At 38.3% G+C, this 20,322-nt stretch overlaps 1 protein-coding gene across 1 annotated transcript in view; it reads left to right on the top strand.

Annotated features, from left to right (window-relative positions):
- The first annotated feature begins 59 nt into the window (after positions 1–59).
- gpc1b (glypican 1b) overlaps positions 60–20,322 on the top strand; it is a 63,724-nt gene continuing 43,461 nt past the window's right edge. The window contains exon 1 of the mRNA XM_079452751.1: positions 60–793. Within this exon, the coding sequence (XP_079308877.1) occupies positions 649–793 (145 nt within the window). The 5' untranslated portion in view covers positions 60–648. The remainder of the gene's footprint in view (positions 794–20,322) is intronic.

Here is a 20,322-nt window from a genome sequence, read left to right as displayed (position 1 = left end):
TCGTTTGTGCAATGTCGAAATTTCCAGTAGCCTAGTAAATGAATTCCTTTGAATTGTGCGCCTGAGACCAGGCTCAAACCCTGAATAACCGCATCTCAAAATAAGCTCATATGGAAACCCCAGAATTTCCCCAAATTACATAAGGAATCTCTGAGATCTATATCCTATCACGATGAAGGGACTGTTTAACGCGCCCGTGGGGAAATGCAATGCCTTCTTCATTGGCTAGCGGTCTGATTTGATGTAACATCCTGTGGAGGATCGCGGCGGCAGACGAACCCGATGCCCTGCAGATGGTGCCTTTGCTCGCCAGCCTCGCATTCGACCGGCAGCGAGCGCGCAGGACGCATCTCACAGTAGCCCAAAAACTAAAGCGCAGAAGGCATACGCGCGCTCCTCTGCTGTCATTACACATCCGTTCATCTCCGTTATCCTGTCTTCTCTCTCATAGGTCTGCTCTCTCCGGTAAAGCGGGACCACGGGCGATTGACTTCAAGTCGCTGTCATTGTATAAAAAGAAACCGCGCGTGGGAACGAATCGGGTCGCTTTTGAGTCTGCGGAGCGGCATCCCGGATTCAACTGTGTGGATGCGCTTCTTTTGCCCTTGGATTTGATTTGTTTTGCACGTTATTGTTGTTCTGTCCACTATGGGGTTTCTTTTGCTGCTGGTTCTGTGCGCTCTAACCGGGCCGGTGTTCGGGGACAGTAAATCCAAGATATGTACGGAGCTCGGGCAGTTCTATATCAGCAAGGGGTTCAGTCCAAACGGAGTTCCGTCAACCGAATTGTCCGGTAAGTGAAACGGTCTCTTGATCTTTTAGTGTTGTAGGCATATAAGAAAAGTTTTTAACATGCATGACACTTGTGGGGAATGCGTTAGCCTGCATGGACACAAAGTCGAGGGCAGTGCATTATATATTATATTATATATAGGAAGAATGTATATGCACGTGTCTCATTGCATTTATTAAAACGGAGAAGAGTATAATAATACACTATTAGAACTTATATAATCAAAATCTTATTTTAAGTCTATTTGTGTTTTCTTTAGGCTATGTCACACCTTGCCTTTATAACCGTGTGTGTGTGTGTGCGTACTGTATACATTATAAACAGTAATCATTAAATAATTATGGACATTATAGATTTTATTTCTTATAGATTTTATTTCTGGTCATTTAGTAAGACAGACAGACATGGTCTTTTTTCTAACACCCATATGTCAAATCTTTACATATGATAGTTTCTGTAGTTTGTTGGTGTGTCATGGCTATATACTGATCTTTATTAGGACACTTACACAGTCTGAAAATGTATTTGCTGTTGGTGTGTATGTGTGTGTGTCAGGGTGGAGTTTATTGTCATCAAGTTACCCCATGGGGGCAGAAGTTTTCATGTTTGATTTTTGAGACATATGATGTTAGTAGAAATGATGATTTTTAAGCCCGACACTGAGCAGGACTTAAAGGTGGCGGGTGTGCATTGAGCCGTCCACATAGATACAGAAGCAGTGAATTCATTTTTTGACATTGCTCGCACCTTGGTCTCTGCTTCACTGCGTTATTTTGTATGATAATTTTACACTACAACTACGATTGTCCAAATCTCTGCAACATGACCACATTACTTTCCCATCATCCTTTGCGTTTGACGCGCAATCCGATCCCCGGCTGTTATTCCCTAATGATCAGAAAGTACCCTCCATTTAGTAGATTAATAGAGGTGAAAATCAGACGTTAGCTGCGGGAGATTAATGTGATGAAGTTATTATCCTTATAAACACGTACGTCACGTAATACCAAACACATTTAATCAGTCTGATTCATCGCTGCCATCACATCAGTCAGACATGATACTGTACTGGTAAGGGCCCCGCTCTGTTTGGCACGCTCGTGGCCTCTAAATGTCTTGGGACTGATGTGTCCGATTTTTCATCATCCCCAAATCACATATACCTTCTCACAATAGAATGAGATTTAATTGAAAGTAATTGTTTCGGGGTTATGAGTTTCCCCAAGGAAATGGTCTGCAATTATACTGCAGTCATTTTTAGCCAAGATGTTCTCTGGGTCTGCGCTCAAGAGCTGACATACTTATCCCTTCATGCGTAAAACTGCGGGAATATGATTTTGTTTTTTGTGAATATTAAAGTTGCATGCCTGTTCTCCGCTGTCTGAACAGAAAATCTGAACTCAAACTCTACTTTTATGTGGCTTTAATGGTTTCATGCATTTTCTAGTTTATCCCCTCTTTCCATTCTATCTTGTCACAATTTGGCAAACGGTGTTACCTTAGATGCGTCCGTATCTTCCTTTTTGGAAAAAGGAAAATCGTATAGTTCACCCGCAAATGAATAATCTTTCTGAATGAAAAATTCTTCTCAGAGGTTGCAGTTTCAAGAAAAGTGAGTGAGGTCTCGGTTCATTGAAGAAATAAAGTCCTTCAGAAGAGATGAGACACAAATAAAGGCAACTGTTAACCTACTAAGAAAAGCGTAGCTCAGGTCTTGCAATTGGTGTTGTAAGATTTAGATAAATTGAACTCCAATAATTAAGAAGAATATCAGATGCGATCTCTTTATAATCTCAAGTATTTCTCTCAGAAATGTATCAGATTTGAAAAAAAGAGCAGATTGAGGTTCATGTGTATGGCGTAGTGAAATCTCATAAATGTCTTCATTTGAGTTTAGAAAAGATCTCAACAGTGTCGCAAACTGAACTTAGATTTGCCAACTCGAATTTCCAATCAAAGGTCAATAATATTGATGATTTCATATAAGAATTTCAATTGTTTCTTTTATACAATCTACATTTTATAATAGCATGCTCTTACTGTATTGTCTTATTTGTATATCACCTAAGCAGTTTTAGGGGGACTAAATTGAGCTATGAAAGACCAACCTCTGAGCAATAAAATCTTGTCTTAAGCTATCTAGGCAAATCTTAACGTGGGAGACATTTTTGAGATTTCTTCTGAAACTCTGGAGGACAGATCAGGAGGCTTAAGCAATATTCATTTGTTTTTCTTAATGCTGAGAGAAACCATTGAGGTGTCGGAGAGATCTCATTTGTGAATCTGTCCTATTGGTTCAATCCAATGACGTTCTTTCTTCTGTGGACATCTCTTCAATTTTTGATAGGAAATGTCTTAAAAGCCTCATTTAAATTTATAAGGGATGAATTCTGGATATATTCAGGATTGTATATCATCTCCCTCTCTGACTCAACTGAGACGTAAACAGAGGTCCCTTAAGTGCCACATTATGGCCCCTGGTTATATTTGTGAGCTTTTGTGTGTTTATGTATATTATGTTTTTATCATCACCGCAATAGCTGATTTAAAAGCAGCTGTCTTCTATGAGTCCCTTGCATTCTGTTTGTCTCATAAATAAGTTATGTCATTCTCCTGGTGATCTGGATGGTTCCATCATAACAAACTGTGGCACACGTTCGGCAAAATAACTCTCGACCCACACCAGTGTATGATCTTATGAGAATACACAACCATAATCTGTAACTGACCTCATTTCAGACCAACATTAGTTTGATTCAGCGCTAACTGGATGACTCTTGTCAGTGGTGTCCAAATGTTTTCAGTTTGCTAAGCATTTTGGAAATGCAGGCTAGGCTTATTTACTCTAATGCGTTTGGTGGATATTTCCAGTGCATTTTAGATCAACATTTTCTCAGTTTGTTTGTACCTCGTGAATTGCATATGATGTTCCATGAGTTATTCTTCACTTCATCCTAATTTACTGTGTATGATGGTCTTCCTGTTACTGTAAAAGCATTTATCATATGCTATTTTAAAAATAACTGTTAGAATTGTAATTCCTGCATCTCAATTCACATTTACCATGATGATGAAGTGTAGCGCCCCCTAGCTTTGTCTACAGATTTGCAAGTAATCATAAAGTAGTCATTATGTTCGAGTGATGGTTCACACAAAAATGAAAATTCCGTCACCTTTTACTTGCCCTCGAGTTGTTCCAAACCTGTATAAATGACTTTGTTCTGCTGAACACGAAGGAAGATATTTGAAAGAATGTAATTTATCAGTGTTACCACAGTAGAAAAAATATCGATTTTTTTTGTTCTGTTGAAAACAAAATGAGATATTTTGAGGAATGTAGGAAAGAAAACCGTTCTGGGGCACCTTTGATAACATTCATTTTTTTCTATTATGGTATCTACAGTTCATAGATATAATGAACTGTCTGTGCATAAATATTCAAATACATAAGTTGCATGAGGCCAATTTATTCGATGTGTGTCTGTTGTGTTTGTGCATATTTATTGTGCTTTCACGTTGATTTGTGTCTGTTGATACGGATGCATTGATTTGAGATGTTTGTTGCGGTCACGCACACACTCTCTCTCACACTGAGTTTGCATTTATCCTTTAATCAATAGTAAAATAAAAAGGGATGAAGTTAGAGCATTCGTTTAGAATCACACACATTTACCTCCTCACACACACAGAGTGAAGTGTTTATATTGCTGATGCTCTAGACGTTGAAGGCATTATGTTGTAATCTGCTCCCTGGAGTCTGAAGCTCCTGACGTTGCATTTGATGTCTTGCAGAGCAGAGGAACCTCTAGATAAGATACAAATACAGGAAGACGAGAGAAATGAAGAACTGATATTCTGACTTTCATTTGGATCTAGAGCTTTATTTCTGTTCTCTCAAGCAGAGAAAACAGGCGTTTTATAACTCTGGTGGTGCTATTTCTTAAGGTTCTCCTGGTTGTGTTTTGTGCTGTTTAACCTTCTTGATAAAGTGTCAGATTAGAGGAGCTGTCTGCCGGTCGTAGCTTTCCAGAGAACATCTTGGCTAAACTGCTCCATCAGTTATGCTGATCTTTCAGCCAGGTTGGTCACTTATCAGGGAGGCCAAGGTGACCTTTAGATGAGGACATCTTTGATGGATTGGGAGAGAGAGAGAGAGAGATCCTTTCCATAATCTAAAAGTTATTTCATGACATTATTCCAGTGAAATTCGTTTTTTTTTTACTTTACAGACATACTGCTTTGGCATGTTGACATTGTCAGATTTAAGGTGTCAGATTTAAGGGTTGAGGAGTTCAGCTCAGCTGGTTGCAATCTAAGTGGGTCATCCAGATATATGTTGAATTGCTGTGTAAATGCGATTAAAAACTAGACGATTGTTATGTCGGCAAAATTGAATTTACACCGAAGCCAAGAACCCAAGCTTGCTTAAAACTACAGTAAATAAAAATCTTGTTGATTTTCTACACCTGTGCTGCGTAACACTTGAATGCTTTGACAGTATTGTAATTGAAAGATTTGTTGACCCTGACCCCGAAGGGTGGATGGGGAACGGCGTACTCTGGAACATTTTTTAATCGGTATAATCTCAAACAGATTTCGTGTTACAGCTAGCCTTGGTGATTCATTGTGAAAGACCAAAACCTTATGCTGCAAGTATACACAGATATTGATAAGTTCAGACTTCAGAATGATCTAACTTGTTCCCTCCCTGAGTTTGTTTATTGCTGTAAAGTTTCCTTCGAGTGTGTCTTTCTCTTTTCCAAGACATCGTACGGAAAAACATACACACGAACTATGGTTACAGTTGTAGATTCAAGTGTGGACGTGTTTAAAGTTCTTTTGATAAGCTTCACAAACTCGTCTCTCTGTCTCACTCTCTCTTTATCTCTCTTGATCGCTCTTTTTCTTTCTTTCTATCTATCTCTCTCTCCATCTCTCTCTTTCTGTCTTAGCCTTTCATAGTTTGTCCTTAAATTCCGTTTATAATTATTGTCATTTTGATGTATTGATTTGGTTGCGATAAATCTTTGACATCCCTAGTTGTAATGTGTTCTACTCTCATCACACACAACATTTTAAATAAAATATTAATAATAATAATAAAATAGAAGATTTTTATGCTGGAGAATAAGATTAACCGTAAACAATTACTCAACTGTGATGTGTTTCTCACAGAAAGTTATTTTTGAATGGCAACTCAAGTTAACTCAGGCAAAACCTAACATCCCAGCAGCAGCTGTATTTCTGAAATTATTTGGATGAGGGTTGGCTGAGAAATTGAATTCAATCCCCAGCTTGAACCAAACTTGATGTCAACCTTAAAATTACATTATAACTCCTGACGTCTGTTGTTAAGTTATGTTTCTGAAAATATTGGACCTTCTAGAACTTTTAGGTTTTTAGGAGCCCTATATTAACTTTAGCATGACTAACTGTAACCCCTAGAGACCGAGCATCTTCTGCCGAGCAGGCAAGAGGAACAACCCAAGAGACTGTAATACACAGGGATCTGGGGTGCCAAATGCACTAGAATCAGATCAAGGAAGTACAGCAGGAGCATTCTGGGGAAATCGGCCGCGCTCGGTTTTCACGACAGGGAGAGTGCAGCGGTGCTATTGCGGAGAGGGAGAGTGTTGAGTTTGGCTGCATTCAGAGCAGCTGTAGTGAAGTGTGGGAACGCAGAGAGATTTCACCTCATCCATCATGGGACCTTCTGACGTAATAACAAGCAGAGCTTATGAGAAACTGCTAGCTTGTACAGCAAGCTCATAAAGTCATGGCTTGTTTCATTTGTTTCAAAAGCTACACTGCATTGAGCAAGCGAGAGAAAGAAAGAGGGAGATTGTGTGTATCCATAACATTTGTATTTAGCTCAAAAAGCAGTGTTATGCAACTTATGATTTCGTAATGTGATATCAATCTAGTTTGCTGCTTTCTTGGCTCATGTGATAATTTATTATGGCTGTAATGAGAATTGTCATGGCATTTCAGACAAGTAAAGAGATTGTCAAGCAGCTGTTCTAATGGCAGGGCCTGTTCTCCCCGAGGCAAACTGAGTTTAAATGATACGCTGACAGCAATGGAGATGGATTTTCATAGTTCTAGTTCATGGGTCACACTTATTTGAGAGTGAACCTGCAATTTTTGTGTTAGCAGTCTTTAATCGTTCTAATTATTAAAGTGACAGTTCACCCAAAAATAACAACCATCATGTCTATCAACCATCATGTCTATCAACCATAATATAAGAGATTTTTATGGGTACAGGTAAGTCAAACATTATTATTACTACTGCTTATACATAATATAGAGTGTTTACAGTATAGATATAGAGTATATAAATCCAGTTTAACTGTAAAACGGTATGGTATGGTACTTAAAGAGCTATTTCACTATTTCAAATTGCATGTTATTGCTACCCGTTCTCATCGATCTACGTATAAATAACACGCTGTTGCAATATTGTGTAATACGAATGCCAAAGTTCAATTGTGCGTGCATATGATACGCCAATGTTTGCGTGCACCTCGGTGGAGAGCAGCCAGTTTGAAGCGTTCATGAAGAGGAAACACAGAATCACGGAAACGTTTGATATGCACAAAAATAGCCGTATTGTATGCACACACAATTTAACTTTGGCGTACGTGTGGTGCGATATTGCAACAGCGCATGTTATTTACACGCAATTGATGAGAATGGATTCGAGAATGGATCGCAAACCTTTATAACTTTTTGTGCCTGGTATATTATAAAACAACAAAATATTATCTTAGATTTAGATGGAAATGGACCTCTAGATATCTAGAAAACCTGCATCATAGAGACATGTGCGATGGACCCCTTTTGACTTTGGCCAGTAAGTAACATTTTATCAGCGCCTTTAAAGCCATTGAAATGATTTTTAATAGCTGTCATTGTTTGATGGATGTTTGGTTTTGGTACGGAGCGGTATATTTTATCACGCACATTTAAAAGCTGATAATTTCTGGCTGTCATCTTTTGGAGTCAGGCCCTGACACGGAGGAGTGAGAGATTTTCATTGGATGAGATTGAGGTATTTTTAGATGTGCTAAGAGCTCACTGTGAAACATTTATCTCCATCTCTCCCCTGAGAACTAGCTAACATTATAACACTAGACTGTAATCTCACACAGAACTACTGTGTGATTAGAGACAAAACGAGAAATCTGTTTTAATTCCTCTCTTTCATAACTTTCACAAACATTGCGGAAAGTCTGCAGAAAATATTCTGTGTTTGTGTCATTTTAATGCGCTCTATCTGATGAAAATTTTGTACATTGTGTACCTAACACTGTGTCCTAACCTGAGCACATGATAAAAGTTATCTTTACCGTATACATCCGATCTTTTGTACTGACCAACCATGACGGTCATATGCCACGGCCAACCGTTGAATCTGTTTTAGAAACAGTTTCCAAAACAAACCAATAAATACTGTGTTTTTCATAACAAAGATTGTGTGTCAGTCACCTAGTATGTATTTTAATAACATTAGATCATTTAATTTAACAATTTAATCTCTGTGTATGTGTGAGACGGCAGTCTTTGATTGGTTTGAATTGTCATGTGTGCTAGTCATGTCACGTCTATTGTGGACAGACAAGTTCCTTGTCGCTGGAATTTGATCACGTCGCGTCTGCTTTGGACACGGTGTCACAGTGTGTTCAGCTCATTTTACCAGTTTGCCTGCTCACTGGAAACTGTTTCTCATGTCATATTATCTACATGAATGCTGGCACTGCAGTGCATACAGTAAACTGGTGTATGAGCGAAGAAAATGACACGTTTTAGCATTCAATGTTTCCCGTTTGGTCCACTGGAAATGACCCTGTTGGAGGTTGATGGCCGACCTGCTGTCTAAGAGCTTTCTCTCCCCCTCCTCTTCTTCCTCAATCTCTGCGTGCTGTATTTTATTTTCCAGTATGATCTGAGAATGAAGGTGTGTCCAGTAGAGATCCACAAGGTTTGAAGGAGTTAGCACAGCGTGTTATCAGAGTGGATTTGAGGTTGTGTTCAGTAGTTGAGGTATTTCAGATTTCCTACTGGCACACCATAAATACACTCGAAGAAGAAAAGGTAAGCGTTTTAAAAAGGTTCCAATTGAAACCCTCTCTTAAAGGTGCTTTAAAGAACCAGCAGAGTTCCTTATGGAATCCCTTTCATCATTTCAGTAGTAGTATTATTACTGCTATTGTTATTATTATTATATTACACATTATACTATAACTTCATTTCATAACACCATGATTCTGCGTTAAAAATGTATTGGGTACCTGCAAACATTGCATACAAATAACAAAGTTACAATACATTTTTTTAAATATCTGATTGTGGTACAGGTCAAATAAGTGAAATAATCCTCAAAAACCCTTCCTCACAGAATATAAACATTTATTTAAACATACAAAAATGCCCTCTTTTAATCTGTAATCTCTTTAGCAGAGCACAAGAGAATTTTTTTGCTTTTTGACTAGTGTTTTTGCATGTAAGTGAATGGTGACTTTGTCAGTCAGTAACATTCTTCCTAACGTAGGAAAGTCCATAAGCTGATGTATGGAGTGCAGAGCGGTGTAAACCCCAGCTGTATGATCATTCAGTCTTTTGAAAATGTGCAATAATAAGTAACACAAATACAATACTTCAAAACATTTCAAATCAGCTGCCACATTGCAACCGATGTAAGCTTCACTGACACATAAGAGAAAGAAAAAAAGATGAATAGTACTTGAATCATAAAATAAAAATGAACTTTAACATCTTCGTCTCTGTAATTTTTGATTTACATTTTAATGACATCTCACACAGTAGATCACAGTAGAGGGATTTGAATCATCAGTAAGCATCAAGATGCCACAGCCTGAGGTAAAGATAAGGATTATTCATTCATGCTCATATTGCTGGTATTGTGTACTGTCCAAAGATTTGAACACACTTTATTTGATGTTTTAGCATTATTATTTCAAGTAACTATAATAAATAAATCCCCTTAAAACTGATAAAAAATACTAAATAGAGAGAGAGGCAAGGAACCTGAATATAAATAATATTTGTTAGATTTTCGTGTTGTCTGTCAAGCGTAGAAGCAGAGTGTGCTAGTGTGGAGTCAGTATTTAACTCTGATCGTTTATGTACTGTACACATTTTTCTTGTAGTTTTAGCTAAAAAAGTTGCAGCTTTAAAAGCATCAAAAATCATATCAATTGTATTGTGATATAATGATATATTTAAAGGTTCAGTGTATGAAATTTAGCAGCATCTAGTGTGAGGTTGCGAATTGCAACCAATGGCTCACTCCACCCCTCCCCTTTCGAAGCACTACAGCGTCTGATACAGGACTAAGATCTCGTCACATTTTTGCTTCTTTGCCAAAGGGTATAACGTATTTTAAGGAACACGTTCTGTAGAGCAGTTCGTCCATTTAGAGCTACTGTAGAAACAACATGGCACATTTTATGCAAGGGGACCTGCTGTGTAATCGCTCATTCTAAGGTTATAAAAACATAACGCTTCATTATGAAAGGTCTTTATACACCCCTGAAGACATAGTTATGTATATTACACTGCATTTCTGTCAATAGATCCTCCAAAAAAGACACACTTGTCCTTTAAATGCAATTCTGTCATCATTTGATTTCATTATGCCACTAGTTGTTGTTTTATCCATCTATATGATATAAATCCACAGTGTTAGGTAATCTCAGATTTTACAGCAGATGTAGTTTTTTACAGCAGCATGTTAAAGGAGTGGATGTGTGTTTGACTTTGAGAGAAGGTGCTCCACATTGCGACCCAGCCACATGGCATCACTCAGCAAAATTTAATCGCAAATCTACACGGGCCAGAGGAGATGGATGGCCCGGGAGAAGAGTAGGGTAAGAAAAACTAAGAGAAAACTGCTGACACATCAGGATTATCGGTAGATCTCCTCTAAGTCATTACTGTACATTACTGTACATCTCACCATGACAGAAAGAAATACATCCCTGTTACATGGTACAGAAACACAGCAATGATTTACAGGTCTGATTTACTGTTCCTTGCCCTTTCAGCTGTTTGTGGTTTTATATATCTGCTGTAGAGTTAAAGGAACAGTTCTCCCAAAAATGAAAGTTCTGAATTAACTTGCCTTCAAGTTGATCCAAATTTGTATACATTCATTTGTTCTGATGAACACAGGAAAATATATTTGGAAGAATGCTTGTAACCAAACAGTTCTTGGTCACCATTGACCCAATGAGAATATTTTTTTTTGAAGAATGTAGGAAAACAAACTTTTAACTACCATTGCAGTTTTTCCTTCTATGGTTGTCAGTGGTGACCAAGAACTGTTTGGTTACAAGAATTCTTCCAAATATATAACTCTGTGTTCATTAGAACAAAGAAATGCATTTTTTTGGACTCGAGGGTAAGTAAATGAAAACAGAATTTTCATTTTTGGGTGAACTTTCCCTTTAAGAATGATACGTTGATTCACGTTTTTGCGATCATTCCAAGAACACGCAGTCATTAGATGCTAGTGTCATATTGTAACATAATCTCAATGACGCGCCTGACAATGTCATTTATTTTATGCTTGAATGAGTAGTTGTTTTCCCACTGAAGCTTTAATCTAAGCTGTCAGGTTTAAGATACGCCGATGTCATGACATTTTCACACTAGTTTAATAGACTGCAGGAGTCGAGCTCTCAAAGTTAAAATGCCATTCAGGATCTCCATAGAGAAATCCTTTTAATGCAGAAACACATAAACTTCTCGAGACAGACCCATCTATGACCTGAATGATCATTTTATCCTCCATTCTGCCTACGTTGAGCTGCTATATCTGCTGTTAAAAGTGCTACATTTATTTTATATTTGTTTTTATGTATTGGTGTTGTCTAATGCCGTGGTTCTCCAACTTTTTTGTAGAGTGAATTTCCTTGCGCCCCCCCCAAATAAAGACTTATAATCTTAAACTGAATATTTTAAATAAACCAAAAACTAATTCAGTTCTACAAAGTGAACTGAAACATCAATTCTTTTGGTTGGCGGTCTTATTTCTCTGATGTTTGATTGCACAACATGTATCATACATTTCCTGTATTTCAATTGCGTTCATCCTTCACAGGTTGTTCTATTTGAATAGCTCGAGTAAGCCCGTGATGTTATATGTTGTTTGAAACGAGGCGTCAAAAAGAAACTGATAATAATAAGATCACATAAAACAAGAAGATCAGTCGTCTCAGATTGCAGATGTCAAATCTCATTCTGTTCTCTTGTGTGAATGAGTCAATCCAGCTGTTGAGAATCAGTGAATAGCATCGCTACATAAGCCGAATGATTGTGACTGCTGTTGATTCGCTCTGACGTCAGATGTGACCTGAATTGAATTGTTTATGAGTTGGCAGAGTCGCCTGTGTTGTTTTTTTGAAGATGAGAAACGGGGGAAAATAGACAAGATGGAATCAAAGGAGGCACAGAGGTTACAAATGTGGACGAAATGTCGATTTCTGTAAATTTTGTGTCTGTTGTTTATAATTACTAGAAATTAACTATGACCCCCAAAAGCCATTTGTTGGAGTTTTAATATATTTCGTCTTTTAGAAGTCTGAGCAGGCAAAACATATGGTCCATATGTTTGAAATCTAATCTAATCTAATCTGTCCATCATCCGGGACATTGTGCATATGTGATGTTATATAAAGTGCATAATGCTGTCTGAATACTGTTCAAATACACATATTTTAGTTTTCTCTTTCCTCGTCGTTTAGAGAGAGAATGAATGCATCAGTGATTTTAGACACAATGTATGCATGACTGCGTAAAATGCCTGTAAAATGTTCTCTCAGTCGAGCCCTGCAGTGAGATGGCATGCGTCAGTTTTTCATTCCCTCTGTCCACACTGACAGCTATTTTCAGTCGTTGTATGAGAAAGTCTATGATGAGTTTCATTGCTATTCCAACCCATGCGAATACACTGGATATCGACTACAATGTTTGAACAAACCAGTCAGATTATCAGCAAACTGCAGATATGATATGAAACCAAATTGGATTTGTGCGCAGTGTGAACCAAGCCTTACACATGCTACCGGTCAAAAGTTTAGGGTTATGACTGAAATGTTTCTCATGATCTTTAAAGTGACCTATTTGTCAAAGACCCATACCCGAAATGTGACCTCTGCATTTAACCCATCCAATGAGTAGTGAACACACGCACAGAAAGTGGTGAACCCGGAGCAGTGGGCAGCCATCTCTGCAGCGCCCGGGTAGCATGTAGGGGTAAGGTGCCTTGCTCAAGGGCGCCTCAGTCATTACCCAACGGCCCTGAGAATCAAACCGGCAACCTTCTGGTCAAGAGTCCGACTGTCTATCCATTACGCCTTTTTGATCCGAAGTCATAATTTTTCTTTTCTTTTCTTTACAAAATGTTTCTTGTATTTAAAATGGATGACCTTGACCGAATAAGCAAAAAGGAGGCAATAAGAGCCCAGATTAGATGAGAATATTGTCTCAGGGCAATACCTCAAGAAGCGGAATGATAAAATACCAAGAAAACATTTCTGCAAATTCTAGGTAAAGGATGACAAAATTCTTATGTGACCTCCCAACTATATAAAAATGATGAACAATATATATTGTATATAAGTACAGAAAGTGACCCCAAACTTTTGAATAATACGTGTATGTATACTACTGCATATTCACTTTTGTTATATTTCTGGAAAATGAAATCGTACGTGCCTTGATTTTATTGATGTAGCTTCATAAAATCACACGCACATTCATCAGGTCACCAGGTTTGGCTCTGGATGCAGCTTTCCTGGGGCTCATTGGTTGGAGCATGACGTGAATAACGCCAAGGTCATGGGTTCGATTCCAGGGGATTGCACATAATCAGAAACAAATGTACAGTGCATAACATAAGTCACTTAGGATAAAAGCGTCTGCCAAATGCATAAATCTAAATGGATGGGGATGGGGTGTATTGCTATAAATGGTGAAGGTGGCCAGTATCTGGCTTGTCTTAACTGAAGCTACAGATGTGACAGCCATTGATCTTCAGGGATCTGGTTATCCGTATCTGGAGCTTTGAAGCTCTCACGGTGTAACATTTGTGCTGTCATGTAAGATTTCTGGGATTACTTGGGAGCAGATTTACTATCATGTTCTGTGGTGCCTGTCCAGGACATGCGTCTGTTTGTTGGTGTGATGCCTTCAATGTTCTGACAGTATCAAATCCTGCAGTGTTGAATCTAATAATGAACAGTTGTAGATGTGAAGCTGTGCATGTGGGTCAAAGATGCTGACTCAGTTGAAATTGTTGGTACTAGCTTGTCTATATGATACACATACGAAAAAAGTGCTTTTTATGTGTGCTTTTATACTTCCCTTCATTGAAAAACAGGACGGTATACTTTGTCTAATTGTATTAACTTCTCAGTACTATTCTTAGACTTTTCTGTCATTAGAAGTTCAATATTTTAAGTATTTTTGACATACACTTGTTCTAAATGTAATGATCAAGATATTCTTGAAAGTATATTGAAGGATTCTAGGCATATATATTGTACTTACTGGCCTATTAATAACTCTTTTCACTACTTTTATAGAAGTTTACTGAGAGTATACTTAATATAAATTTGAAAAAAAGGCGTATTGAACTATTTAAACGATTAACTATTAACCTGTAAATTCACCAGTTTTGTACTCAATTTGAAATGTACTTTTACACATGGAGCGGTCTTTCAAATCGGGATTCATTTAATGCCCCAGTTGCATAAACCCTGCCACTAAGTTAAGACTGCGTCTTTTTCAACGGGAGGAAATGTTCCTTTTTATGCCTTATATGGAAACGTGAGATCAAATCTTCCGGAATTTTGTATTCATGGTTACAAATGAAATTGTAGTGAGGTAGGCGGGGCGAGAGCCGGGATTCGAGGCCGGTGCGTGAATGATTACGAGCGTCAGCTGTACGCGCACCGGTCTGGTATCACGGAGGAGATTGTGAAGCACAAGTGGACGAGCGACCGGACCGTCAGTGAGAGAGGACCGGGCCCGGAAGTTGTGTTTGTGCTCAGCGTTGTCATATATCACAAGCAGTGTTTACAACCTAATAATGTTTATTTTAGGTTTCAGCCATTTAAATACACATAAGCACTAGTAGAACAATACATTTGGAGTTTGTAAGATACACACTCATGTCTAGGGTGGCCATACGTCCGGCTTTTGGCCAGACAGTCCGGATTTTCGGCCCACTGTCCGCCGTCCGGCGCAGCCTCAAGCCGGACACTCATTTGTCCTCCTTTTCGGAGTTGCGCTGAATCGGCCTTAAAAAACGTGCTCTAAAACCTTTATTGGGACGCAGCAGCATAGCGTCTGACGCCGTAAGATCTCCGGTCAAACAAATGATTGGCTGAAAGAGGTTTCAAATAAATATCTGATATATAATTGGTTAAAAACGTAAACAAGCCTCCACGAATTGAGGTTTAGTCCACGTACTGGCTACGTCACATAACGTTAACATGCCGAAACGTTCGACATCATTTAATCCGGAATGGACAAAAGAGCACAAATTCATATCAAATAGCATTAGAGATGCTATCCATGGATTTTGCAGACTATGTCGCTGTGAATTGGACATTAGTAGTAAAGGGAAAGGGCCATTGACCGACATGCCAGCACTGAAAAACATAAAGGTGACCGACGAGCTGCTTCCCTTAGGTCTTATTTTCGAGAGGCAACATCACCTCAGGATGACAAAATCTCCGCTGCAGAGCTTTGTAAAGTCTATCATGCAGTCAAGCATCACCAGGCAGTCATACAGGAGTGTCTCGAATAAATACTGTGAACAAACACTTTTTTGAGTCTTCTGTTACACATAGGTCTACATTAAGATATGTTGTTGATCAAATTGTCTGGCAATGAATAGAGTAGGCTATTTCAGAATCACTGTATCATGATCCCATAGATATGATAGACAAAATTGTATTATATTTGTGAGTACACCAGATGCAGTTATTCTTGCCTCACTAAATGCCGCAAAGTGTCCTCCTTTTTGGTGTTATGGAAATGGCCACCCTACTCATGTCTGTGGAAGCAGCAATAACAATCTATTCAAATATAATTTGACGACGTGTGTTATTCACATCAGACAAACATAGTGGAAGTAACTATAAAGTTTACAAGAGTTAAAGTTCTCGGAGTTCACCGGCCACTTTCTTGCATGTATTTCGGGAGAAACTGATGACAGACAAAACTCTCTGAACTGCGTCTCAAAGAAACATGGTGGCACCCGTCTCACGTATAGATCAAGATTATTTATAAATGACCAAACACACACAATTACACATTTTTGAGAATCGGAATATCAGATAGTTGATGACGTCGTAAGCAAATTTGTGAATATTTTGAAATAAAAAAGGAAATTAAGGCGATCTGTCATAAGGTGAGTCACGTGACAAATATGACGCGTCGCCATGGAAACATTAATGGAAACAACAATGGGGCGATCACTCGTCGGCTTGGGGGCCCGTCCGGGAGCAACAACAACGTGTTCATGCCTCCAAAAGGACCGGCTCGCTACCCGCGAATGGGCTGAAATCTGGCGAGCTCCTGCAATCCTTGTGAATGGGCCTTTGAAACCCGACGGAACGTCAGCGGACTGGTGGAACGTCCGCTCCGACGCGTAAAGTAGTGACATCACGTACTGCGGACCAGCCAATGATCACGACCTGTGGGAATGAATGAAAACAAACATAACAGCGACAAAGAGAGACATACACAAATAGTCTACATGGAGTCTATATTAAAAGAACATTAGATATGAGACCCCGAGAAAAATGTAACCTGGAACCGAAGTGCCAAAATAACATGACATCGGCATACTAATTGTAACGGAACAAACTTTCTCGGCCATATTTAAATGTTTTTTTTACAGATTTCAAAATGGCACTTTTATATCTTTTCTATTTTTTGAAATTAGTAGTGCACAGCTGCACTTTTATTTTCTCTATTTTTTTTATTTCATGAAAGTTATTATGACACAGCTTCACTTTTATTTTCTTTATTTTAGAACTTTCTGTTATTTGATGTATATTTGTATTTTAGATACAACTTGTTACTCTGATACTACTTTTTAGTTCAATAAATTGGAACATGTTAAGCTTGTTGCGCATTTCATTAGCATTGTGTTGGGGCGATGGGGGCAGGTGGGGCTTGAAAATTCCCCCTTGTCTAAAGTGGGGAATGACCAAAAAAGTTTGAGAACCACTGGACTAGTCTAAGCAGTTATGCAACCGGCCAGGACTAGGCCTTTTTTAAAGTAGGATATCTTTCTAAAAACATATTTATAAAAAAACATAAATATAAAAAAACATGACCGTGTGCATCTTAGGCCAACAACAATCACACTGAAATATTTTAAGTTCAGTGCAAGTTGGTTTCGATCAAAACACCCTAACATTTCAGTTACCTGGGACTAGGCCCTGTCCGGGAAGAAGCCCTTTAAAGTACACTTAAGTATACTTTCATAACTTAAAAACTAGGCAACTATAAAGGCAATTAAAATGCTACAGGTGCACTTACAAGTATTCAACTAGTACATTGATATTAATATACTAACTACATGACGTATACTTCAAACTATTCTTGAACATGACTTAACTACAATATACTAAATAAAATCAACTTAAAATATACATATTTTTTGTAAGCAACAGCATAAATATCTTCTGTAGTGTTCGTTTTCTGTGATGATGGGATTGTTTAAATGTGTTTCAATTGAAGAATAAGTCATTTAGCCATAACAGTGTTCAGCATCTCAGAATTCTCTTTATCGTTTCCAAGTAGCACAAAGTCTTGTTTGGGTTTGTGTGTTTTAATTTCCTGAACATTACACAGTTGATCCCCTAGCTAAAGCTGTCAGTTATTATCAATATCCTAAAAACAATATTGTACAGTTTGGTTAAGATTAGATAAGGTAGTACAAAAATGCAGTTCCGAAATGGTACTCAATATACTTTAGAGCCTATACGTGTATTAACTTACATACAGTGTGTGGCATTAAGCATTCACATTCACACTTGCTCACTCAGTAAAAGTAAAATTAAATTAAATCAGCCATCGTAAAGCAGCGAAGAATGGCTTTCGAATTGGCTAAATCAACATCAGAGGTTGGGAAATGAGGATTTGTGTGAGATCATGCCACACTCTTTTGCCCCAGGTGTCTAGAGTTGTTTAGTTTAATCTTTCATTACTTTCCTAAATGATGAGCGTTTTGTGGTTATTTATGTATGCGCTGCTCTGTTTGAAATCGCTCTCTGACATTTCCAATAAGCCTGTTTGTTCCATGTTTGTGCTTCTAAGATTTAATGCTCTTTAATTATTCATTTCCTGACTATTCCACAAAACCACTTCAACTTCAGGAAAGCACCGGGCATCTGCTCTATTCAGTGTTTGCAATTTTGGATTGGCTTTAAATCTTGAACATGGTGAAATCTGATTGGTCTTGTGGTGACAGGTCATGATACATCACCAAAGCATCTCAGGAGGGATTAAGTAGCATTTTAGAGACCCTTATACTCATTTATGATGTCTTGTATTGTGTCCATCACCCGCTTATGATACTGCACCGCACCGCACCGGTTGGGTTGAGTTGGGTTCTTGTTCGGAATCCCACCTGCTGTGCAGTTGTGTGTCTCTGTACATGTAATCCTCCACTGCTAGGCATTATGGGTTAGATTATAACAGTGGGCTTTCTTGTTGTAATACGCTGTCCTGATGCATGCTGGGAATCTAATGACATCATGTTGAGCAGAGCTGGGCTATGAAACAGCGTGTTAAACAGAGTGGCTCTCAGTTGTAAGCTTTTCGCATACGACAAGGTGAGGATGAATGTGTAGATGAAACTATACTGACTGTGTGTTCGGAGAGACTAAACCGCACAAAACAACAATAGAAACCTCTGACAGCACAGCTGGGGGTGACATTTACACATATGGCAGATGCTTTTATCCAAAGACATACGTCTTTTATTTGTATGTTTGTTATCTGGGAACCTGTTTCTTTCGTTACTAGCATTATGAAAATGATGAAGCCGTAGTATTTTTCGGGTCAAATGAGGCCACCGTTAGTACTAAAGATGTGTTAAAAAGGTAATCTTGGGAAATGTAACATGATTTTAAAATGAAGGTGTGAACAGCTCGGGCCAGATTAAGATTAGCCTAAATCAAAGCATCATGAAGTATTTTACTCAAACTGTGTGAGGGGAACATTTTGGACCGATTCTGGCAGTTTTTGGCAGTGACATGGTGTTCCGTACTGCTTACTGAACTCTGTGTTTGTTCTGCAGTTTAACCGAAGACAGAAACGCACTAGACACAAGACACAAACAGGGACGTGCAAGACAACATGTCACAGTGTTTGTTTCCCGTGGGATTAAAATGCCTATGAGTGATTCAATATCTCAAGAACATCAGGGCTGTAATCCTTTTCTTAGCAGATTCTTGCTCTCTCTGTCTCTACTCAGCATTTTACTTGTCCTTGGCTCACTCGTCTGTTTTCCTCCATCTGTCCTGCCACTGCGTGTGTCTTTCACCTGCTTTCTAGTCTTGCTTTATCTTGGGTTTTTTTTTTGCTAATGAAAGAAAGTGTCTAAGATCTTTTTTTACTCATTTCTCTTTGTATCATTTAATAATGTAAATGGATAACATCAGCAAATGAAATTAGATAAATGTAACAGTTTCGCACACACAGTGTAAATGAAAGGGGTAACTTTAATTAAACAAGCAATAAGAGGATAGATAAACTCTCTCTGTCTCTCTCCTTCACATCTCATTTAACATCTTAATATGATGCATGTTTAATTGTGATAAAATGTTCATGTAAATGAACTCCTGTGCCCTGTGGAAAGCACTAGAGTCGCAGTGTGAGTGTGTAGTGAATATGAAATAGCTTTCTTTGCAGTATTTGAGGTCTGAAAAAAACCCAGAGCATCTTTTCTGTTATATCGACCTGTTTCAGTTTAAATAAATGCACACAATATGTTTATTGAAATTTGGAAGTTGTTCACAGAATGAATAAAAACGATCATTTTACTTATACATACTTAAAATAATTTTGATATGGTATTTTAATTTCTTCTGAGGCTATATCTTTAGGTATATGGTTGTAAATGTGTGTGATTATGCGGTTGAGTTTGTGACCAAATATCCCCGAAGACATTTTGACCTTGTGGGGGCATTTTGGTCTCCATGAGGAAAAACATCTTATATGCTTGTAAACTAATAAAACAGCTTATCATTGTTTTTTGTTGAAAATAAAAAAAAACTTTAGAAGGGTTCGCGTGACTGTTAGGCTTAAAGTCCCAGTGAAACGCCTTGATTGGAACGCGCAGCATTATTTGATGTGTGGATGTAATCTCAAATAAGAAATGCAGTGAGCGCGAGACATATCGAGTGGCCCCGCCTACCTTTTGAAGTAACCAATAGGGTTTCGTTTACGACACACAGTCAGCCTGGCAAAGCTTC

The sequence above is a fragment of the Barbatula barbatula genome (genome assembly GCF_947034865.1).
Source record: "Barbatula barbatula genome assembly, chromosome: 3".
Taxonomy (NCBI): Eukaryota; Metazoa; Chordata; class Actinopteri; order Cypriniformes; family Nemacheilidae; genus Barbatula; species Barbatula barbatula.
Note: the sequence above shows the minus strand (reverse complement) of the source record. Positions and strands in the feature narration are given on the sequence as shown.